The sequence below is a fragment of the Ahaetulla prasina genome, chromosome 3 (assembly GCF_028640845.1).
Source record: "Ahaetulla prasina isolate Xishuangbanna chromosome 3, ASM2864084v1, whole genome shotgun sequence".
Classification (NCBI taxonomy): Eukaryota; Metazoa; Chordata; class Lepidosauria; order Squamata; family Colubridae; genus Ahaetulla; species Ahaetulla prasina.
Genome location: NC_080541.1, coordinates 43560717 through 43579000, shown reverse-complemented (window position 1 = coordinate 43579000; position 18284 = coordinate 43560717). Strand labels below are relative to the sequence as shown.

General features: G+C 35.6%; 1 protein-coding gene across 3 annotated transcripts in view; it reads left to right on the top strand.

The window, feature by feature from the left end:
• The window catches only part of SULF1 (sulfatase 1), a 108400-nt gene that overhangs the window by 37125 nt on the left and 52991 nt on the right, over positions 1-18284 (top strand). For all 3 annotated transcript variants that reach the window (XM_058177241.1, XM_058177240.1, XM_058177239.1), the window contains exon 4: positions 17138-17375. In XM_058177241.1, the coding sequence (XP_058033224.1) occupies positions 17204-17375 (172 nt within the window). In that variant the 5' untranslated portion in view covers positions 17138-17203. The remainder of the gene's footprint in view (positions 1-17137; positions 17376-18284) is intronic.

Sequence of the window (18284 nt, the reverse complement as noted above, 5' to 3'; positions counted from 1 at the left end):
ACACTGAGCCACAGAGCCCAGCCAAGTATAACCTGAATTCAAAACATTTTGAATATGATGCCATACGTGAAGATTGCATGCAATCTTTAATCATTTTTTACATTTTCCTTTTTTCATTTATATTGTATTAGATTTTATATATTGTGCTATCCTTAGGGCCCTGTGAGCATGTATATTTAAACCTTGTAAGCCTGGTGGCATAATCTTTCACTAGGATTCTCCTTCTAGGACCTTGTGATAGTGGACAATTCTTGCTGTTCCTTTTGTTCCATTCTATTTTTAATATACTACTTTAATGTACAATTTTTACCCTTGGTTTCACCATCCCTAATTCAATCAAATAATACTATCTGTAACCATCTGTAACCCTATAAAATATATTTCATGGTTTTTGACATACCCACGAATACACGTTTTCCCAGGACAAAACAATGTACTCTTTTAATAAACAAAAAATAATCAGCTTTTTCCACAAATGTTTATTTTTAAAACTTTGTAAATTAGTCATAATGATGGTTGGAGCTGCAGTATTTAAAATGACTAGATTAATTTTGGTTGGCTGCAAAAATTCTTTCAGTTGCTATTTGGGGATCTATAAATAATTGAACTTTTATGAATTACTTTTTGAAAAAAGTGTTTAAAAATTGCAAGTCACTATTCCACTATTTTTTAAAGAGGCATTTCATTTTTGTATATCAGGAATTAGGGATTGTTGCTTCTAATGTAACTTTGCAACCTACTGTAAATGTGTTATCAGTTTAAAAAAGCCCCTTTTTAAAAATCCTGAAATGATAATATCTCCCTTTATTTAATTAGCTAGAAGACTCAAACCATATGATGATATTTTTTCCCCAATTGGCTGATGACTTTAATTATTTTCAGTTAAGTTGGGGAACTGAAGCAGAAGGATAGAGAGATCTTACCTACCAAAGGCTTAGAGATAAGTGGGTTTTGACCCCTTATCTTGTAGTTCAGCTTCAATTTTGTAAACTGCAATGACCTAATATAGCAGAAAAAGAAAGTGTTTTTGAATAAAAACATGCTTGACTCTGACAATATTGGAAGTAAAGTCATGGTTAGGAAAAACAGGTACTAAATGAGTCCAGAATCCAAAGCTTTACCAATTTTTGGCTTCTTATTTAAACTTAGCTACGGCATTGTATCAGTCTTTATTAGCCTTCTCCAATCTAAACTCTCTAGAATTCTTCATGCTCTTTTTATGTGCTGATACAGTATATCAAAAGAATAATAAATCTTGAAAATCAACTGTTCATGTTGTTCACTTCTCATATTCAAGGGTATTGGCCATTTCCTGATTTTTCTGCCATACTGGCATTTTGTTCTTTAACAGTCCTAGAATTTTATACTTGTTGCCACTGTTTTACCAGGAGCTCTAGTTTGAGTTGTGAAAACAGAATAACAAAGTTGGAAGGGACCTTGGAGGTCTTCTAGTCCAATCCCCTGCTTAGGCAGGAAACCCTACACCACTTCAGACAAATGGTTATTCAATATCTTCTTAAAAACTTCCAGTGTTGGAGCATTCATAACTTCTGAATGCAAGTTGTTCCACTGATTAATTGTTCTGTCAGGAAATTTCTCCTTAGTTCTAGTTTGCTTCTCTCCTTGATTAGTTTCCACCCATTGCGTCTTGTCTTTTAGCTCCAGCATTGTCCCATAGTACCAAGTACTATTACTGGGCCTGATTGGTCCAGACTGGACCAGGTTTCTGAAATTCAGTCACAAAAAAATAGCCAAATTTATTATTTTTTCTGGGGGGTGGTAAGTGAATCTCAAGTTGAATGTTCAGGGTGTGGAGTACAAAAAGAATGATGTTAAGACATTAGGCGTAGTTGTGTAGTTAATGTTGTATATTGACTTGTATTACTCACATTATGTATGCTGTTTTAAGCTCACAGAAATGTTGCCCATATACTTTTCTGGGATCAGAGAACCTGTATCTAAGCTCACATAATTCTGATACTATTTTTTTCTATGGTAAAAAAAATAATCCAAAGGAAAAAAAATAGATCCTAATATTGTGCATTAGACTGCAAATATATTTATTCCCCAGGCTTGTTAACTATATGACTAATAAGTTTTAAATATATTCAAACAGGAACTTTTGACCTATATTTGTTTTGACAGATGAAAGATGAGGATGGTAGAATTTTTCCATGACAACGAATTGTGTTAGAGTGACAAAGATTTGTTTTTCCATAAAGTTTTTATTTGTTTTCACAAGATGAAAAATAAAGACTGAGTCGGAATAAAAACTAAACACTGTTTCAGCAACCTAATATGCAAACCTGATTGTATTAATTTTATAGCCTTTTAGTGGTTGCTGTATTTATACTGGCAAAAATTGATGTCACACATAATTAGCAAGCAGCATCCATAGACCACATCACTTCTGCAGCCACTCACATTAAAATATTTCATGGAGCATGGAAAACAAATACCCTCAGAGTACCAAATAGGCAAGTTGTTTAGATTATCTTGTTTATGATCATTTCACAAGGACATGGGTTTCAAAGTCTACAATAATGCAAAAAAATGAGAAGAAAAAAGTGGTCTTGATATGCATCACATTATCCATGTAACAAATTTAAAAGCTTCTTGAAAAAAAATGCACCAAAAATTTGCTCTGGGCAATCGCATTCAAGAGAGATTTGGGAATATGCCATTATGTGTGATGTGTTCAGCCAATGAGATAAAGATAAAGGCACAGCATCCAATGAGTTTAGCTCACTGACTGTGACTTAATCCCCGTGATATTTTTTGGGTAGCAGTATAGAAGCAGTTTACCACTGCTTTCCTCTGGAATATTTTTCATCTTCACTCTAGCCCAGGGGTCTCCAACCTTGGCAACTTTTAAGACTTATGGACTTCAACTCCCAGAATTCCTTAGCCAGCTTTGCTGGTTGAGAAGCTGGCTGAGGAACTCTGGGAGTTGAAGTCCACAAGTCTTAAAGTTGCCAAGGTTGGAGACACCTGCTCTAGCCTATACGCCAAGCATTCCCTGGTAGTTTCCCCACCAAAATACTAATTTGGTCTCACCCAAACTAGATCAGCCAGGTGCTGCTAAATATCAAGATAATGACTATTAAAAGTATAACATCATAGTTGGCATGTTTTTCTGGACCTGTGTACAGCTGTGTGATCTCATGTAATAGTCTGGATTTTTCATTCCAAAGCCTGCAAAATGGCAATATTCTTGTGTGAGATCTCATGCCAAAATGCAATGCAGTCCAAAAATGCTACTTTTTAAAAATTTAGGTCTGTGGAACTACCATTACCTGGAAATTCTGCAAAACTCTGAGACCTGTGGGCACAATGTTGCATTTCTTAGTAGTATAATTCCTAGGAGAAACATATTTCTGTTTAATGATAAACATATCATACATCCCTGTAGAAGGCACAAATACATAATAAGCTGTCTCGTATTTAGCCAGATAACCTTTATGTAACCTCATGCTGACTCCCTGATTGACTGTGGGTTTTGAGGGGGAAAGAAGTGTCACTCTGTGTTGAGCCAAAACATTTATTAGGCAAACTCAGGGTTTACAAAATAGTATGCAAGCTTCTCAGGAAAAGAAAGTCTTTTGTTAAAATCTCCTGGGAGCAGCTGCCTGTCACAGTTAATAAACAGTCAGACTTGGTGAAAGCCTGAGTTCAATCTATTTCAAATCATACATCATTTAAAACACCAAACTTCTCTATGTAATTTTGAACACTTGGAAATTATACTTTGCCATCCTGATCCCAACAACGTATTGATGCTGGCAAACACTGACAAAAAGCATGGATTCTTTTTTTAAAAAATATGGTATGGGTGCTAGAAAAAGCCTGAATATCAAAGCTTTACAATTTAATGACAAAGTGCTTCAACAAGGCACAGAACACTGAGATTTCAGGCAACCTAAATTCTTTCAAAAATGTGACCAATTTAAGACACATCTATGCTAGGTGGTATAAATTGGAACATTTGAAATGAAGAATTTATTTATACATATATACTGTAGATACATACATACACTTGCCATGATTATTCTACTCTCCAGGTTCAGAATCCTGCTATATCTTGTGGCAGTAGAGTGTGATTATAATGGAGGTACATTCTTATATTTATTTCAGCAGAACAATTTCATATAATGGGATTTTTCTGCACAAAATTGATAAATTATACATACCTTAAACAATAAACTTATTTTAGCGCAGAAAGATCTGCAACAATGTGTAAGGTATGGAGGTAGAGTTCTAATATTGAATTATTCTGAAAACTTCTGAAAAATGGGTCATTCTGGAAGATTAATTTGACTAACAACAACAACAAAAAACATATACAAGTAAATTCACTACAAATGGCAATATGTTTATGTCAGTTACTTCCTGGATAATAATAGCTTTTATGGAACAAAGTACTGAAACATCTGTTTTCCATAAATAATTTATGAAAATTTTCTTAAAAGGATGATCAGGTTTAGATATGTTTTTAAACTTAAAGACTAACATCTTTAAAGTTATTACACTTACATTTGAGGACTAAATCTATCTGATTTCTGACATGGTAAACATTTCTTTATTAAAAAATTGTCTATCGTCTCTTCCCATCTGCTAAATCTTAATCTAAATATCTTTAGTCACAGCTAATAAATTGAACTATTAGACTTGATATTTGTATTTAGAAGCAGTTTTCAACATTAAATCCACCCAAACTGCCAAATAACACACAAGGATAAAGTATAAATGTTACAACAATTATGTAGCCAAAGACAATTGTGGCCTACTCTCAACCCAAGATGATTGTTGAAATACATAAACTAAAAGTTGTTTTCGAACGTCTGAAGAGGATGTTTATAATGCATTTGACTTTGCATTATATGACTTTGGGAGATGAGAGAAAGAGCCACAGCCTAAACCAAGGGTCTCCAACCATGGCAACTTTAAGACTTGTGGACTTCAACTCCCAGAATTCTTCAGCCAGCAAAGCTTCATTTCTGTGAGTTGAAGTCCACAAGTCTTAAAGTTGCCAAGATTGGAGACCCCTAGCCTAGACAATGGTCTGATAAATGAACTCTGGATCTGAAGGAAGGATGGCAGTGGAGGATATGTCTCAGAAGAAGACTTCTCCTTAGTTTTGGGGAGAATGAAAGAAGGATGGGGCGAGGTACTTTCTGACTTGCAAGTTTTATTATTATAAACATAACAATAAAGGATGATTGGTGTTTCTTGTCTGAAACCTTGATTGCCTGAAAGGGCTGACAGCATTCATATGGAGATGTACAGAAAAGGATCTAGTGGATCTTCTAGCTGAGTCAACAAGTAGGCCTCTGATAAAGATTTTAATTGTGAACCGTTCTGTAGATAAAGGCAACCTGGCAGAAAAACAGTTTAGGAAACAGTTTGGCAATTGGAGTTGATAGGCTAAAGGCCAATATTCCCTGATTTGCTGACTTTGGAGACGCCATTTCCTTGCAAGTCCATCTCTTGGCTATCCAAGTATTTTTTAAAATTATAACTCCTAGACCAGCAGTTCTCAACCTGTGAGTCACGACCCCGTTGGGGGTCTAATGACGATTTGCCAGGGGTTGCCTAAGACCATCGTAAATATGGGAAGTATACTGGTGAGTTGAAGAATCACACATGGTTTACTCCATAAGCCAGCTACAGGCTCTTCAAATCACTAGCCGAATTCGGCTTCAGGAGCGATGAATTAAAAAAGAGAGAAATCTTTGCTCTGATGTCTCCCTCTCAAGCCAGCTGCAATCACTCCCAATCGCTAGCCTAATCTGGCTTCAGGTGCGATAAACTTAATAGGGGAGGAGTCTCTGCTTTAATGCCTCCGTCCTCAAGGCAATCTCAAGCAGTTCAGTTCGCTAGCCAATACGGCTTCAGGCGCGATAAATTCAAAAAAACAGTTTGCTGCTTTTTTTCTCCTTCTGCGGCTGCTGAGGCGCGCTGAGATCGCTGCCTATCACCACGATGAAATCAATCAGGCCTATGAACGAAAATAATTTTATGGTTGGGGTCGCCACATCATGGGGAATTGTATTAAAGGTGTTGCAGCACTATAAAGGTTGAGAACCACTGTCCTAGACAGTACTTTAAAGGGCAAACCCCCTGAAAGCATTCTCTGGTAATTAAAACAATTGTGCAATTTCCCTTAGCAAAAAGATGACAACAGTACAAAATATTTCATGCCATTGATGTAATGATTCTTTCTCAGAATTATTGATCAAGGATTCATAATCCTTGTCCATGTCTGACAGAATTCACATGCAGGATGGGCAATGTTCTACTGTATATTAAGTGTATAAAAGCCTTTAAGGTTTTTTATCCTTAGATTTCAAATGTTTAAAAATATAAGAGGTTAAAGCTATGTTCTAAATATAAAATCTCCACACCAGATTTTATAAAATCAATTTCAGCCAGTGTTCAACTGCAAGTGATTTTATTCATCAACTGCTAAACTTCAGTGGCTTTATGATCTGATTGTACAGATACTGCAAATCAAGAGTCCCTTGGTTCTTGAAAAATAAATGAGAAATATCAGTCTGTAGCTAGCTTTTTCTTAGCTCTTTGTCAAAAGCAGTGGAACGCTGAAGGAAAAATATTTATAATACAGTTTTTCCATGTGAACTCCGACAGTTTTCTCTACCCAAATAGTGTTTATATGCTGCTGCTAGTAAATGTACTAATCACTATTTGATAACAAATGTGTTCTATAATCACTGTTTGCCAATGGTCTTTGTAATTACTTGATTGGTTGCAGACTGCCAGCTTCAGAACTTTTAGCTCTCTCCAAGGATTTAAGAACCTAGAGAAGAGTGGAGTAAATATACAGACTTCAAGATGCAAATGATTTCCCCAAATCTCTGGCCCCAACTCAATCTCTTAAGAAAGTTTGCTAAAAAGAGCTTGTCCTTTGAAGTAGTTATGAGTTCTTTATTGTTTGCATGGACTTTTATATAAATACTTTACTTTAAAAAGATCTGATAAATATAAGTCATTCATACAGGGGATTTATGCAGTGAGCTTTTATAAAATATTGTATTTTATAAATATATTTAGATATAAATATATTAGTGGGGGACTGATGCAAAAGATACTTTTGAAAATTACATGTGTACATATATTATAAAGAGTAAAAGAGCCCTTCATCTTAACTTCCAGTTATTTTCCCTAAGTATGCTTTGGTCTCAAAAGAGGTACAATTCTGCTATTATTGGATGTAATAAAAAGGATTCTCATTTTAATGTAGCAGGATTGCAGACAAAACTTACAGCAGATACAAGCGTCAACTTCTAAAAACAATTTTTTTTCAATTGGAAAAGTTGTATCTGTGACAATAATAAGGCATATTCCTAAATAATAATGAGGGGATTCCTAAAATAAAACTGCAGGATTTTCTTCCATGGGTGTTTCTTATCCCAAGATATATTTAATAGAAACTCAGTTTAACAAACAAATTGATGCCTCCAAATTAGTTTTAATTCCTGGCAAATGCTGGATATTTTCAGAAGTGGTTTGCATTCCCTTCTTCCTAGAGTTTAGAGAAAGTGAGTGGTTCAAAGTCACCCAAGGAAACAACTTGTGGTTTCCTGGTTTCTACCCACTCATTGTCTTAACTATTACATTAGACTGGCTCAGTTTATCATTTCACACATTTAAAAGATCATTAAAAATGTTATGGGTATATCACATCTAGTGGTATGAAGATATGCAACAATAGAAATCTGAGAGTTGTAGTCTTAACATTTCTGGATAAGATCTTTAAAGTGTCTCCTCACTCTACCTTCCCCAATCTTTAGCATTCTAGTAAAATATAAAAAAGGATCACTTTGTTACTTAATGCTTTGATATCCTGATTTCAGATTCCTCAATTGTACACTGCTGAGCAGTTCAGAGAGAATTTCAGCAAATGGACATGGCTTACAAAGGGAATATGAAAATAGCCTAAATTCCTGTAAACACTGAGATCATTGTTTATGGCTGCAAAAGACATGGAAGAATTTTGCCATGGATTTGCTGATAATGGCTAAATCGGGCTATGATGTTCTTTCTTTTATTTTCCCCTTTCCATAAAGTTCAAAGTGCTCATTTATTTAATGAAGTGGATAAGAACTCATCTGCTATATGGTTTCACTTCTCCATTTTAAAACATCTCCATATCTGATATTTTTTTATTTGAAGGGTAAGAAACACTGAATTCAATCATGAGTCCACTGCTTTACATTCTCCAATATAACATCAGGTTTTAATAAGACTCCTGTTTGCTTCACATATGTGTTTAAGACTGCCTGGAAACCAAATCAGCAGAGAGAAGGGATTACTTTAGATTACCCTGAAATATGCATTGTTTGAAATGGCCTCTGGTGACCAGCTTTCATGAATGGCTGGTTTTACTTGTGGGGCACATCATCTGGCTTAATTATATCAACATCCTTTTGTGTGACAAGTGCAATCCTTAACAAGCTGAAATATGAAGCTTTGAAACAAAGCAAATTAGACAGTGAGAAAACAAGATTGGGAAAGAGCGTGTTAAAAGCTTATGCCAGAATTGTTTGTAAAAGCTCCTTTTGCTGAAAGATACATATTGGAACATTCCTTTGAATTGTTTCATGTGACATGTGGTTAATATAAGCCTCAATCTTGATATGTTTTAACTTTTGATCATGCCTTCAATAAACTGGCATTGTGGAACATTCTTCCCTGAACCATCATTGAATGAGTCTTTGCTTTTGTAAAGAAATAAAATACAATTTGGATTTGGCTTGTTAATATGGTTTCATCTGTGGAGACTAAGACTAAAAAGATTTAACTGCCCCAAACCTTGAAATAATTTAAAAACAGAAAATGAACAGTACCATCTTGAACAATATATTTTGACAACCATTACAGCACTCTGAACTAATGGCTGTTTAGCAGATTTGAATTATATCTGCTACATGCAATGATCTTTTATTGAAATTTGCGGTTCCCAATGTTGAAGCTTCTTATAACAGGAAAGCTTCTTATTTATTGGAGTATTTTTTTGAATAGATAATCAGCAAATATCCCTAGAAATGTTAATTTTATTTTTTTATTTATTGATTTAATAATAGAATTGCATTAGATTATTATATTTTGATTATTTTCTTGGAAACTGCTTCAGAATTTTTCATTTAAAATATTCAGAATTTTAATGACTGCAAATGCAGTACCAATATAACTTTCTAATAAACAAATGAATTCCACATTATACTCTATTTAACAGTGCTAATTAAAAATTTTCGAAATGGTAGTCTTAGCCCATTTGGAAAGCAGCAACATGATATGGTATGGAAATGCTAAGTATTTTGGTAATTCTGCTATACAAATACATGGATACCTTTATATCCTAAAGGTATACAAAAACAATTTGTGTTGGTACTAACCAAAAAAAATTGGTTTCAATTTATTTGCTATTTATGATACTGCTGGGTGTGTACATGGTTATGATAGATTAAAACATATGAGCATTTTTGTTCATGTAAGAATTATTTTTCAGAGGAGCATATTTGTCAATCACCTGCATATTGCTGTTTATGTAAATTATAATTTGCTTATTATGAGGTTACAAATTCTTGAGCCTGCAGTCAAACTAAATTATAATTGGCAGGTGCATTGATTTATCCCTAGGCATGGGTTAAAACATTGTAATTATAGGGAGATTATGTTTGGAGGAGAGCAAATAATTCTGATTGACTGGTAAATATGTAGATCAGAGAGATAAGTGCTAGACTTAGACATTTAACTGTATTCTTTGTATTCAGTATAAATCTAACATTTTACAACTAAGATTAATGGATTAACCTTTAAGAGGAGGCAATAGATCCTGCTGTTTCTTGATTTTGTTGTACTGTAAATGCATTTTCCATGGTAAATGCTGGATACCCTATTGAGTAATGAAATGGAATTTCATTGTGTTATTCCTAATTTGCTGAAAAGATTATCTCTGTTTTTCAGAAATGCAATATGAATTTCAGATCTTAAAAGCATTATTGCTCCCTTTTAATTTTGATTTGACATTCAGTACATTTTGAACTTCCTGGGTCCAAACAGAACTCTTGATTGTCAATAACTGTACATTTCCAAAAGAACTTGTCCTAAAAATTGGATTTCTTTGGACTAAAATTCAACAGAAAACTGTATATGTTTTTGTCTTTTTAATGTTTCAAAACTATATGTAACTTTAAATTAGATTCCCCAACAGAGCACCTGTTCACGATGAATTCACTTAAAATTTGTAGAAGCTATTCATGCAGGAAAATCAGATTCCTCCTCTCTCAAACTCATTCTTAAGGTACTGTGTGTGTGTGTAAGTCTTTAGGGTTTTATATTACAAACTATCTCAGCAGAAGGAATTGCACTGTGGAAAATAAGCCAGTGATTGCAACCTTGAAATATGTTTGAATTACTTCACATATGGGGTAGAAAATGACTATTATGTCACTTATTGCACCAGTTTATCCAGTCCTGATATTCTTGGGTAACCAATTAAATTGTGAACAATGTGTGATTTAACTGCCTACAGATCATTTGTGCTCAGGCCAACTTGGCTTTTGCAAATGCTACATGTATTAGGAAATGTTTTCCTATGTGCTTACCTGCTACAATGACTAATGAAGACAAAAGTTTCTTCTTCAAAAACAAAATTCCAAAGTGAATAAATGTAATAAATTATGCTTCCAGGTCAATATCATGCCTCAAAGTCCCAATCAGATCAGTTAGTTTTTACAGATGTTTCAATGGGCTGTTATAATTTCTTCACATTTTGCTTTTAAATTGAAAGTTATTAAACCGCTTATCTTTGTGGATTGGGTTATGTTGTGGAAATTACAATAATGTTTTTTTTTTTAAAGAGACAAAATCCTGGACAAAAATTGGACTATTATTGACATAGCATAATGATTCTTAGATTTGTACTTCCCCGATCTTTCATCTATGGGTGAAAAGCCTATAATGCAATTTGAACTGTAATGATTCAAAGGATAAGGTCATAGTTCAATCAAAGATCTCATGGTTTGCATGCAAAAAGTCCCAATTTTAAGTTCTGGAATCTTTAGGTACAATTAAAAAAAGTTCTGCTTTAAACATTTTAAAAAAAAACTACCACAGTATTGGGCAGTGTTGGCATCATTCAGCTAAAGATTCTAATGTTCTCTCACTCAAGCCAGTCTTCATAAAATAGACTCTGCTTAGTCTCATTCCATTGTTCAGTTTTATAGGGCAAAAATGGGTCAGTCTGGATGTGGACCTGTGTAAATTCATCAAATGGGGCCGCACGGGGGATTGAGAGAGCTCATCGTAGCTCCCATGTAACACCTCTCCTGCGTAGGCTGCATTGGTTGCCGGTGGTCTTCCGGGTGCGCTTCAAGGTGTTGGTTATCACCTTTAAAGTGCTCCATGGCATTGGACCGGGATATTTACGGGACCGCCTGCTGCCGACAGTTACCTCCCATTGTCCGATACGTCCAGTGCGCACCCATAGGGAGGGTCTTCTTAGGGTGCCGTCGACTAGTCAATGTCGGCTGGCGGCCCCCAGGGGAAGGGCGTTCTCTGTGGGGGCCCCGGCTTTATGGAATGAGCTGCCGGTGGGACTCTGTCTTCTCCCTGATCTCCGGACCTTTAAGCGTGAGCTCAAGACTTTCTTTTTTCATCAAGCGGGGCTGGCCTGATTGATTTTAGTATGGGGATTTTAGTGGGTTTTTTATAGGGTTTTACCTAGGTTTTAGTTTTGATAAATTTTAGCTAATATTTTAATGTTACAGCGATTGAATCAGTTTTTTAAATTTGATAGTGTATTTTAAATTTTTGGGGATTCATGTCATTTTATTGGCTGTACACCGCCCTGAGTCTTCGGAGAAGGGCGGTATAAAAATATGAATAAATAAATAAATAAATAAATAAATAAATAAATAAATAAATAAATATCTGGATTACTTAGGGCTTGCTCCAGATCTGATCTTTTGAGATGTAGCATGTGTACGGCAAAGGAATATCTGTCAGTGTAAGGTCTCAAAATGGAACTAGTCTCATTCTTTCCATCTGAGACCAGTTGATTATGTGCTCGTCTCTATAAAAACACCCTTATAATTTCCATGTAGCGTATTAAATTTAAGTACACTTAAATCTGTTTTCATTTACCCTGGGGAAGAAAGGCAACTTGTAGTCTCTTCTTGAATCTTGGACACCGCACAATACTTTATGTTAATATACCATGTGTGAAGGAAAAAGGCCTCTTTAATTTTTCCAGCTTTTGACTGTTTCTCAAAGATAAATTGCAGTGTCTCTGAGAACACTTGCAGACACTATATTCTTGTTTCTACTGTGAAGCCTTAGATTTTTTTAGGGGTGGTTCTTTACTTCATTTTCTTCAAGAGGTGGGAGACAGGTTGCAAATAGATGACACATTTTTAAGAGCTCATTGTTGAATAGAGAAATCACCATGCAAAGGAAAAATGTATCATGGGTAGGTTGCGCCATTTAATTCTTTTTGTAAGAAACCATAGTTTTTTTCAGAATAGATAGGAGAAATGAATATATACAAATCCATATTGCAGCCTATTTTGTCATTCTTTGTCCATGTCCTATACAGCCCTACCGGTTTAAACATGCCATTAGAAACCCAATTTTTTCCAGGATGCCTGATTATGCAAGAGATGCTCATCTATAATGTAAACCAGGGGTTACCAAAGTCTTCAGCTTATCCAGCTCTTCATGAAATTTCAGATGGTTCATTCACTTCCAAACACTTATATCAGGGATGTCAAACTGGTGGACCATGGGCTGGATGAGTCACACGCCCACCCTGTCTCCACAAAGGCAAGAAAAGTCACAATACGTCATGTGATGTGATCGAGTTTGACACCTATGCCTTATATGAAAATAATTTAATATATACTACTTTCATAATGTTATAAATAAGAATAGTAACAATAATGGGTAATCTCATCAAACCTTGGGAGATGATACGGAATCTTTGGAGACCCTACTGAAAAGGAATTCTTTAGGCTAAGGCTAAGGTATGAGTGGTGAAAAGCCTGATATTGAGTTCAGACATTGCTTTAAGTTGTAATACTGTATGGTTTCGTTGATTAATATCTAATGTAACAGATAAACAATGTGGCTCATTTAACAATTCAAAATTAAATCATTCCATGACTTGAAATTAATGTGAACCTATAGATATATCTCCACATGTTCATTTCCCTCTTAGCAATTTTAAATATGGTGAGGTTTGTGTTCCAGTCTTCATCTTTTCCAAGTCTTTTAACCATTGGTAGCATGCCTCCTAATTTGTATTTTTATTAATGCCAATGGAAAATTCCTTCTATAGGATTCAGTTTGTATGGTGTTTGGGTACTTTCACAAAGCTATTTGTTCTGCAATAGCCACACTGTCCTAAATACAGAGAATGATTCATCCTCTAATTTTCATAGCTTTCAACCTAAATTCAGGATGCAGAACCAACTCAGAAGGTCAGATAGGGAACAAGAGGGAGAAAAAGCAAAGAGAACAATAGAAGAGATGGAGAGAAGCCAAGAGCATCCACTTCTCAACAACGTTCTCCATTTCTCTATTACCATATGGGTGACTACATAAATCTTTTTAAATAAATAATATTCTACGCTATGATAAAGTAACAAGTTCTGACAGACTTTGAAGTAATATCATGGGAGAAGACAAATATTACTAGGCACTAATGTCAGCCTCTAAAAAGTACTTTTATTTGCAACAAAACTACAGACAGAGAAAGGAAGAATTATTTACAATTTAGATACTGAAAAATGATAGTTCTTCCTGGAAAAGGGATGCTAATATGCAAAAGGTTATCTGTTTATTTATAACTACTAGGATAGTACTCACTATACTCAAGTTCAAGAAGTCCTTTCATTTTGTAGGAATTTAGTACCCACCCCCCTCCTAGAAGAATGAAATATTTTAGAAAATATTTAAAAAGGCAGAATATATTTCCTTGGATGAGAAATGGAGAAACATGCTCTTGGAAAGTGGCCCCCACCTTTGTTAATAGCCCCAGAAAGACAAAAGACATCTTATCTACAACACAGAAGACCTTCAGCTCCAGGGTGATGGGATTAAGACATGGTCCTCAGGACATGATAGGATTAGCCTCTACCCATCTCACCACATGGCACCTGGGAAGATTACATCAGCCAGCAAGGCTCAGGCAAGCTTGAGGGACAACCTACAATGTTAGCTAAGACTCCCACCCCCTGGGAGTCTGACAACCAATCAGGATACTCTTCCTGTGCCCCAGAAAGTTCAAAGCTCAGAAAAAGCATAAAAACCAGGGAGCACACAGGATCTCGCCCCCCTTTCTGTTCAGGTTCTCAAGCCATGTGATCCTGACCACCATTAAACCATCTTTCCAAGCAGCCTCCATGTTTCCAGTGTCTTTGTCCCCACTTGGAACTGAACCCAGATGGATATTTCTTCCAACAATTTGAAATGTTCGGAATTAAAAATTTGTTTCTTTGCTGGCTGGCATCAGTGCTACAGCTGAGAATCACTAACACCAGAGTCTTATTTAATTCCCCACATATAAACCTTCAGTCAGTACTGAGTGACTCAGTCTGACATATTTTAGATCTCCTGGAATGCCCTAAGATAAAGTAACTTGAGGACATTGTAGGAAATTAAATTGGAGACTTAGATCTAGCTGTTGAAAATATTGCAGCAGATAAGCCAACTTAGGTACATGGATGCAAGAGAACCTCACCGTATTACTTAGAAACCCCAAGACAAAAATGAAGTCTTAGGATTTTCCCCAGTATCTTCTTACAATAATCTTCCTCCAGTTTTGGCTGTAAATTTTGGAAGATGCCGTCCCAGCACATCTGGAAAGGACTGAGCAGGGAAATTCTGGCTTGGTGTATTTAGAAAATATATTTTGCTGAGACAACATGATCAGAAACTTTTCTAAGCAAAATAATTAATCCAGGAAATGTTAAACATTTGCTTCTTCTACTCTTACATGCTCTTCCTTTTGGCAAGAGTTGTCTAAGATTTATTGTTTAGCATTGCTATTGTGAGCCTAAAGTACACATCATCGGCACTGTTGTTTAAATAACAATCTTGGGAGAAATGGCTGTCTAGGGTTTTTTCCTCCCTGTAAGTTTAGGTAGTCTCAGTGTAATATTAGATAATACAATGCTTATGGGTCTATCTTATTTCTCCTGAACCCAAAATGTTCTTAAGACAGAGGGGGGGAATCCAGAACTCCCTAAACTAATTACCAGTTTCCAATCTGCTTGTCTAAATCTCACTGGTCAGAGCAGTGGCATTTAACTCAGAATGTTGAATTCTCCAGCATCCTGCTTACAAGTTTCTGTGTTGTCAATCAGAGATTGGAATATTTGTTCAAACAATGGAGCCAAAATTTCTCTGCTTAGAGCTTGAAGTTTTGTTTTGAAATGTTCACAGTCTCCTGGGGCAATTATCTGCCTGAAGAGTGAGTTACATGACACCATTTATAGGGTATGTTATGAAGCTTCAACTTGGAATGAAGAAAAGTAAGAGGGGGACAATGAAAACTCACACATCATCCATATCTCTCTCTCTCTCTCTCTCTTTTGTATTTTGCAATGAGCAATGGGGCCATTTTCCTCTCCCCCACCCCACCCCCCAGCCCCTTCTCTGCTCTGCTCTGCTTCCATTTAATTAGTTCTGCTGATTTATCTCCTGCTGGTTAATGTTGCATGTCTAAATATGAAGTCTCAGGTGTGGGAGTACCAGTGGCCTAATGAGTTGCATCTCATTCTCATTAAATCTAGTGTTGCATCCTTTTCAAATAAACTTTCCCATGCGACCAGACTTTACTAACTCTGTTGACCAATGAGTCTTCAGTTGTTTTATAAATACAGACAATTAAACTGGGAATTAACTTAGCCCCATTGCAAGTTTAGTTCTGCCGGTGATGTGTCTGTCAACAAGTCAGAGAATGCTAGTAACTAACCTTTTTAGTTAAAAGGCCAATCAATCATTTTCTGTTGTGGGTTTAGGTCTGCTGCAGCACCGAGACTCCTGAGAGTACGTTAGGGCTCACAATAGCAATGCTATTGCTATCAATGCTATCATTTCCTGAGAAATGATTCTGATAGGCTCAGTGAGCCGAATCTGGAAACGGAGAATTGGGGACAAGGGTTTTCTCAGAGCTTCTATGCATAATGGATGATGCACTAAATCCCATTGCTGAGCAAAGAAGGATAGTAATACAAGCTTTCATAGCAGTAAGTAGGATCATCTGAACAAACTGTTTACATTAAAAAATAAAACTGGAAACACATCAATGTTCTGCTGCATATCAAGACCAGCAGCCAAGCAATCTCCTTCAATATGGAAATGCAGATGAGTTTACTTAAAACAGGATGGATGCTGTATGGGCAGCTTGGGACTCAAAGGAGCACTTGTCCTTTTGGAAGGTTTAAGAAATGTAATAAAACTCAGGAAAGTTATTTAAACACTTATTTTCCTCATTTTCTCCCTTTAAGAAAATCTGAATCTTTCCAGTGAGGGTATGTGCTTATTGTATAGTATAGAAGTCCATTATGCTAAATGAAATTTATTTTTTTAACAGAAAACTAAGTATTTAGACCTTATCTTTATAGGCATTTTTAAGAATACTTAGACTGCTATCAAGTAATACCTTGGGAAAATACAATGGATTTTTTTTTAAATGATGTTATTAAATATATTAGGGAAATAGTTTTATTTTAAAAAAATATTTCTCCCATAAACAAAATGGACTTGCTCATGCAGACACACAAAATTCAGATCAGTTAAAGTATGGACATTTGGCAAAAGAAAAACGTATGACTGTTGAAGAATATTAGCCTCAGTTCTGAACACCAATTTGAAGCTTCAATACCAGCTTTGGATGTTATCACTCCATCCATCTTTTTCTTTAATCAATCGTAAGTCTCATTGTATAGGGATTTCTCTCAAATAAATTATCCTAGCTTGGACATTTAACAACATAACACTTTGATTAGCTGTACTTTTTTTCATGTGTATCTTGCATATTTCTGGCTGCTTTGTCTAAAAGTTAGGTTTTCGATTGAATTGATTTCTATTTCCCCTTTTTATTGTACAGAATCTGACAAGTAAAGAAAAGCAACATTCGGCACAAGAATTTAACGGTGGCCTTGGACTGATAACAATGAATTATTATTACATTACTTTTATGTGCACTGTGCTTGGCACTGAATTACTAAGGAGCTTTGGTACCCCTGTCAAATCCCCAAGGTTCAGAGTTCGGGTGCAGCATGAACGAAAAAATATTAGGCCAAATATTATACTTGTGCTTACAGATGACCAGGATGTGGAGCTTGGTAAGTCTGTTTTGAATTGCAGCTTCTTTTTACCACCGTCACAATTTTTTTTGGCTTTGTTTTGTTCTTTTGAAAATAATTTTCTGCTCTGTAAATAATCTTTCTATATAGCGGCCTTTCCTGTCCATTATTGTAACTACTTGACAGATTTGGACAACCCATTCCCAGAAAATAAAATGATCTGGGTTTTTTGCTTCAACGTGATATATCTTATTCCTATTTAACTGCAGAATCGAGATAATGTTCAACTACCTCTGATTAAATGAAGAATTGTATAAGACTGGGTGGCAAAGGAAATGAGGAAGTTTCCTGTCAACAGCAGTTAATTTTCTAATAATGGCCATTCATGAATGTGTGTAAAACATTAAAGATCTGGAACACTGAAAACATAATCGCTTGGATGTAGTGACACTTCTATTTTATCTGTGTATACGATTACAAGCTGATTATTTTTATATATTTATTAATACTTACTACGCACTTTCTGTATGGCCCAATTTTATTCTAGCTATATAAGTATCTCAATAAGAAGTCTCAAAATTCAACCCATCAATTAATATAAAGCAATCAAAAGGCCAGTGAGGCCCACAAGAGCACCAAAAACTGTTTGAAATAGAAGGTTTTAAGAATCTTAAGAATGACTGCCAGCTGCCTGCAATTTGGCAGTTCAAATCTCACCAAGCTCAAGGTTGACTTCCCCTTCCATTCTTCCGAGGTGGGTAAAATGAGAACCCAGATTGTTGGGGGCTCTGTAAACTGCTGTACACAGGGCTATAAAGCACTGTGAAGTAGTATATAAATCTAAGTGCTGTTGCTATTGCTATCTTCCTAAAAGTCTGGAATGAAGGGGCAAAGCATATCTCTAAGGTCAGCATATTCCATGGAATTGGGGTCACAACTGGGACAGAT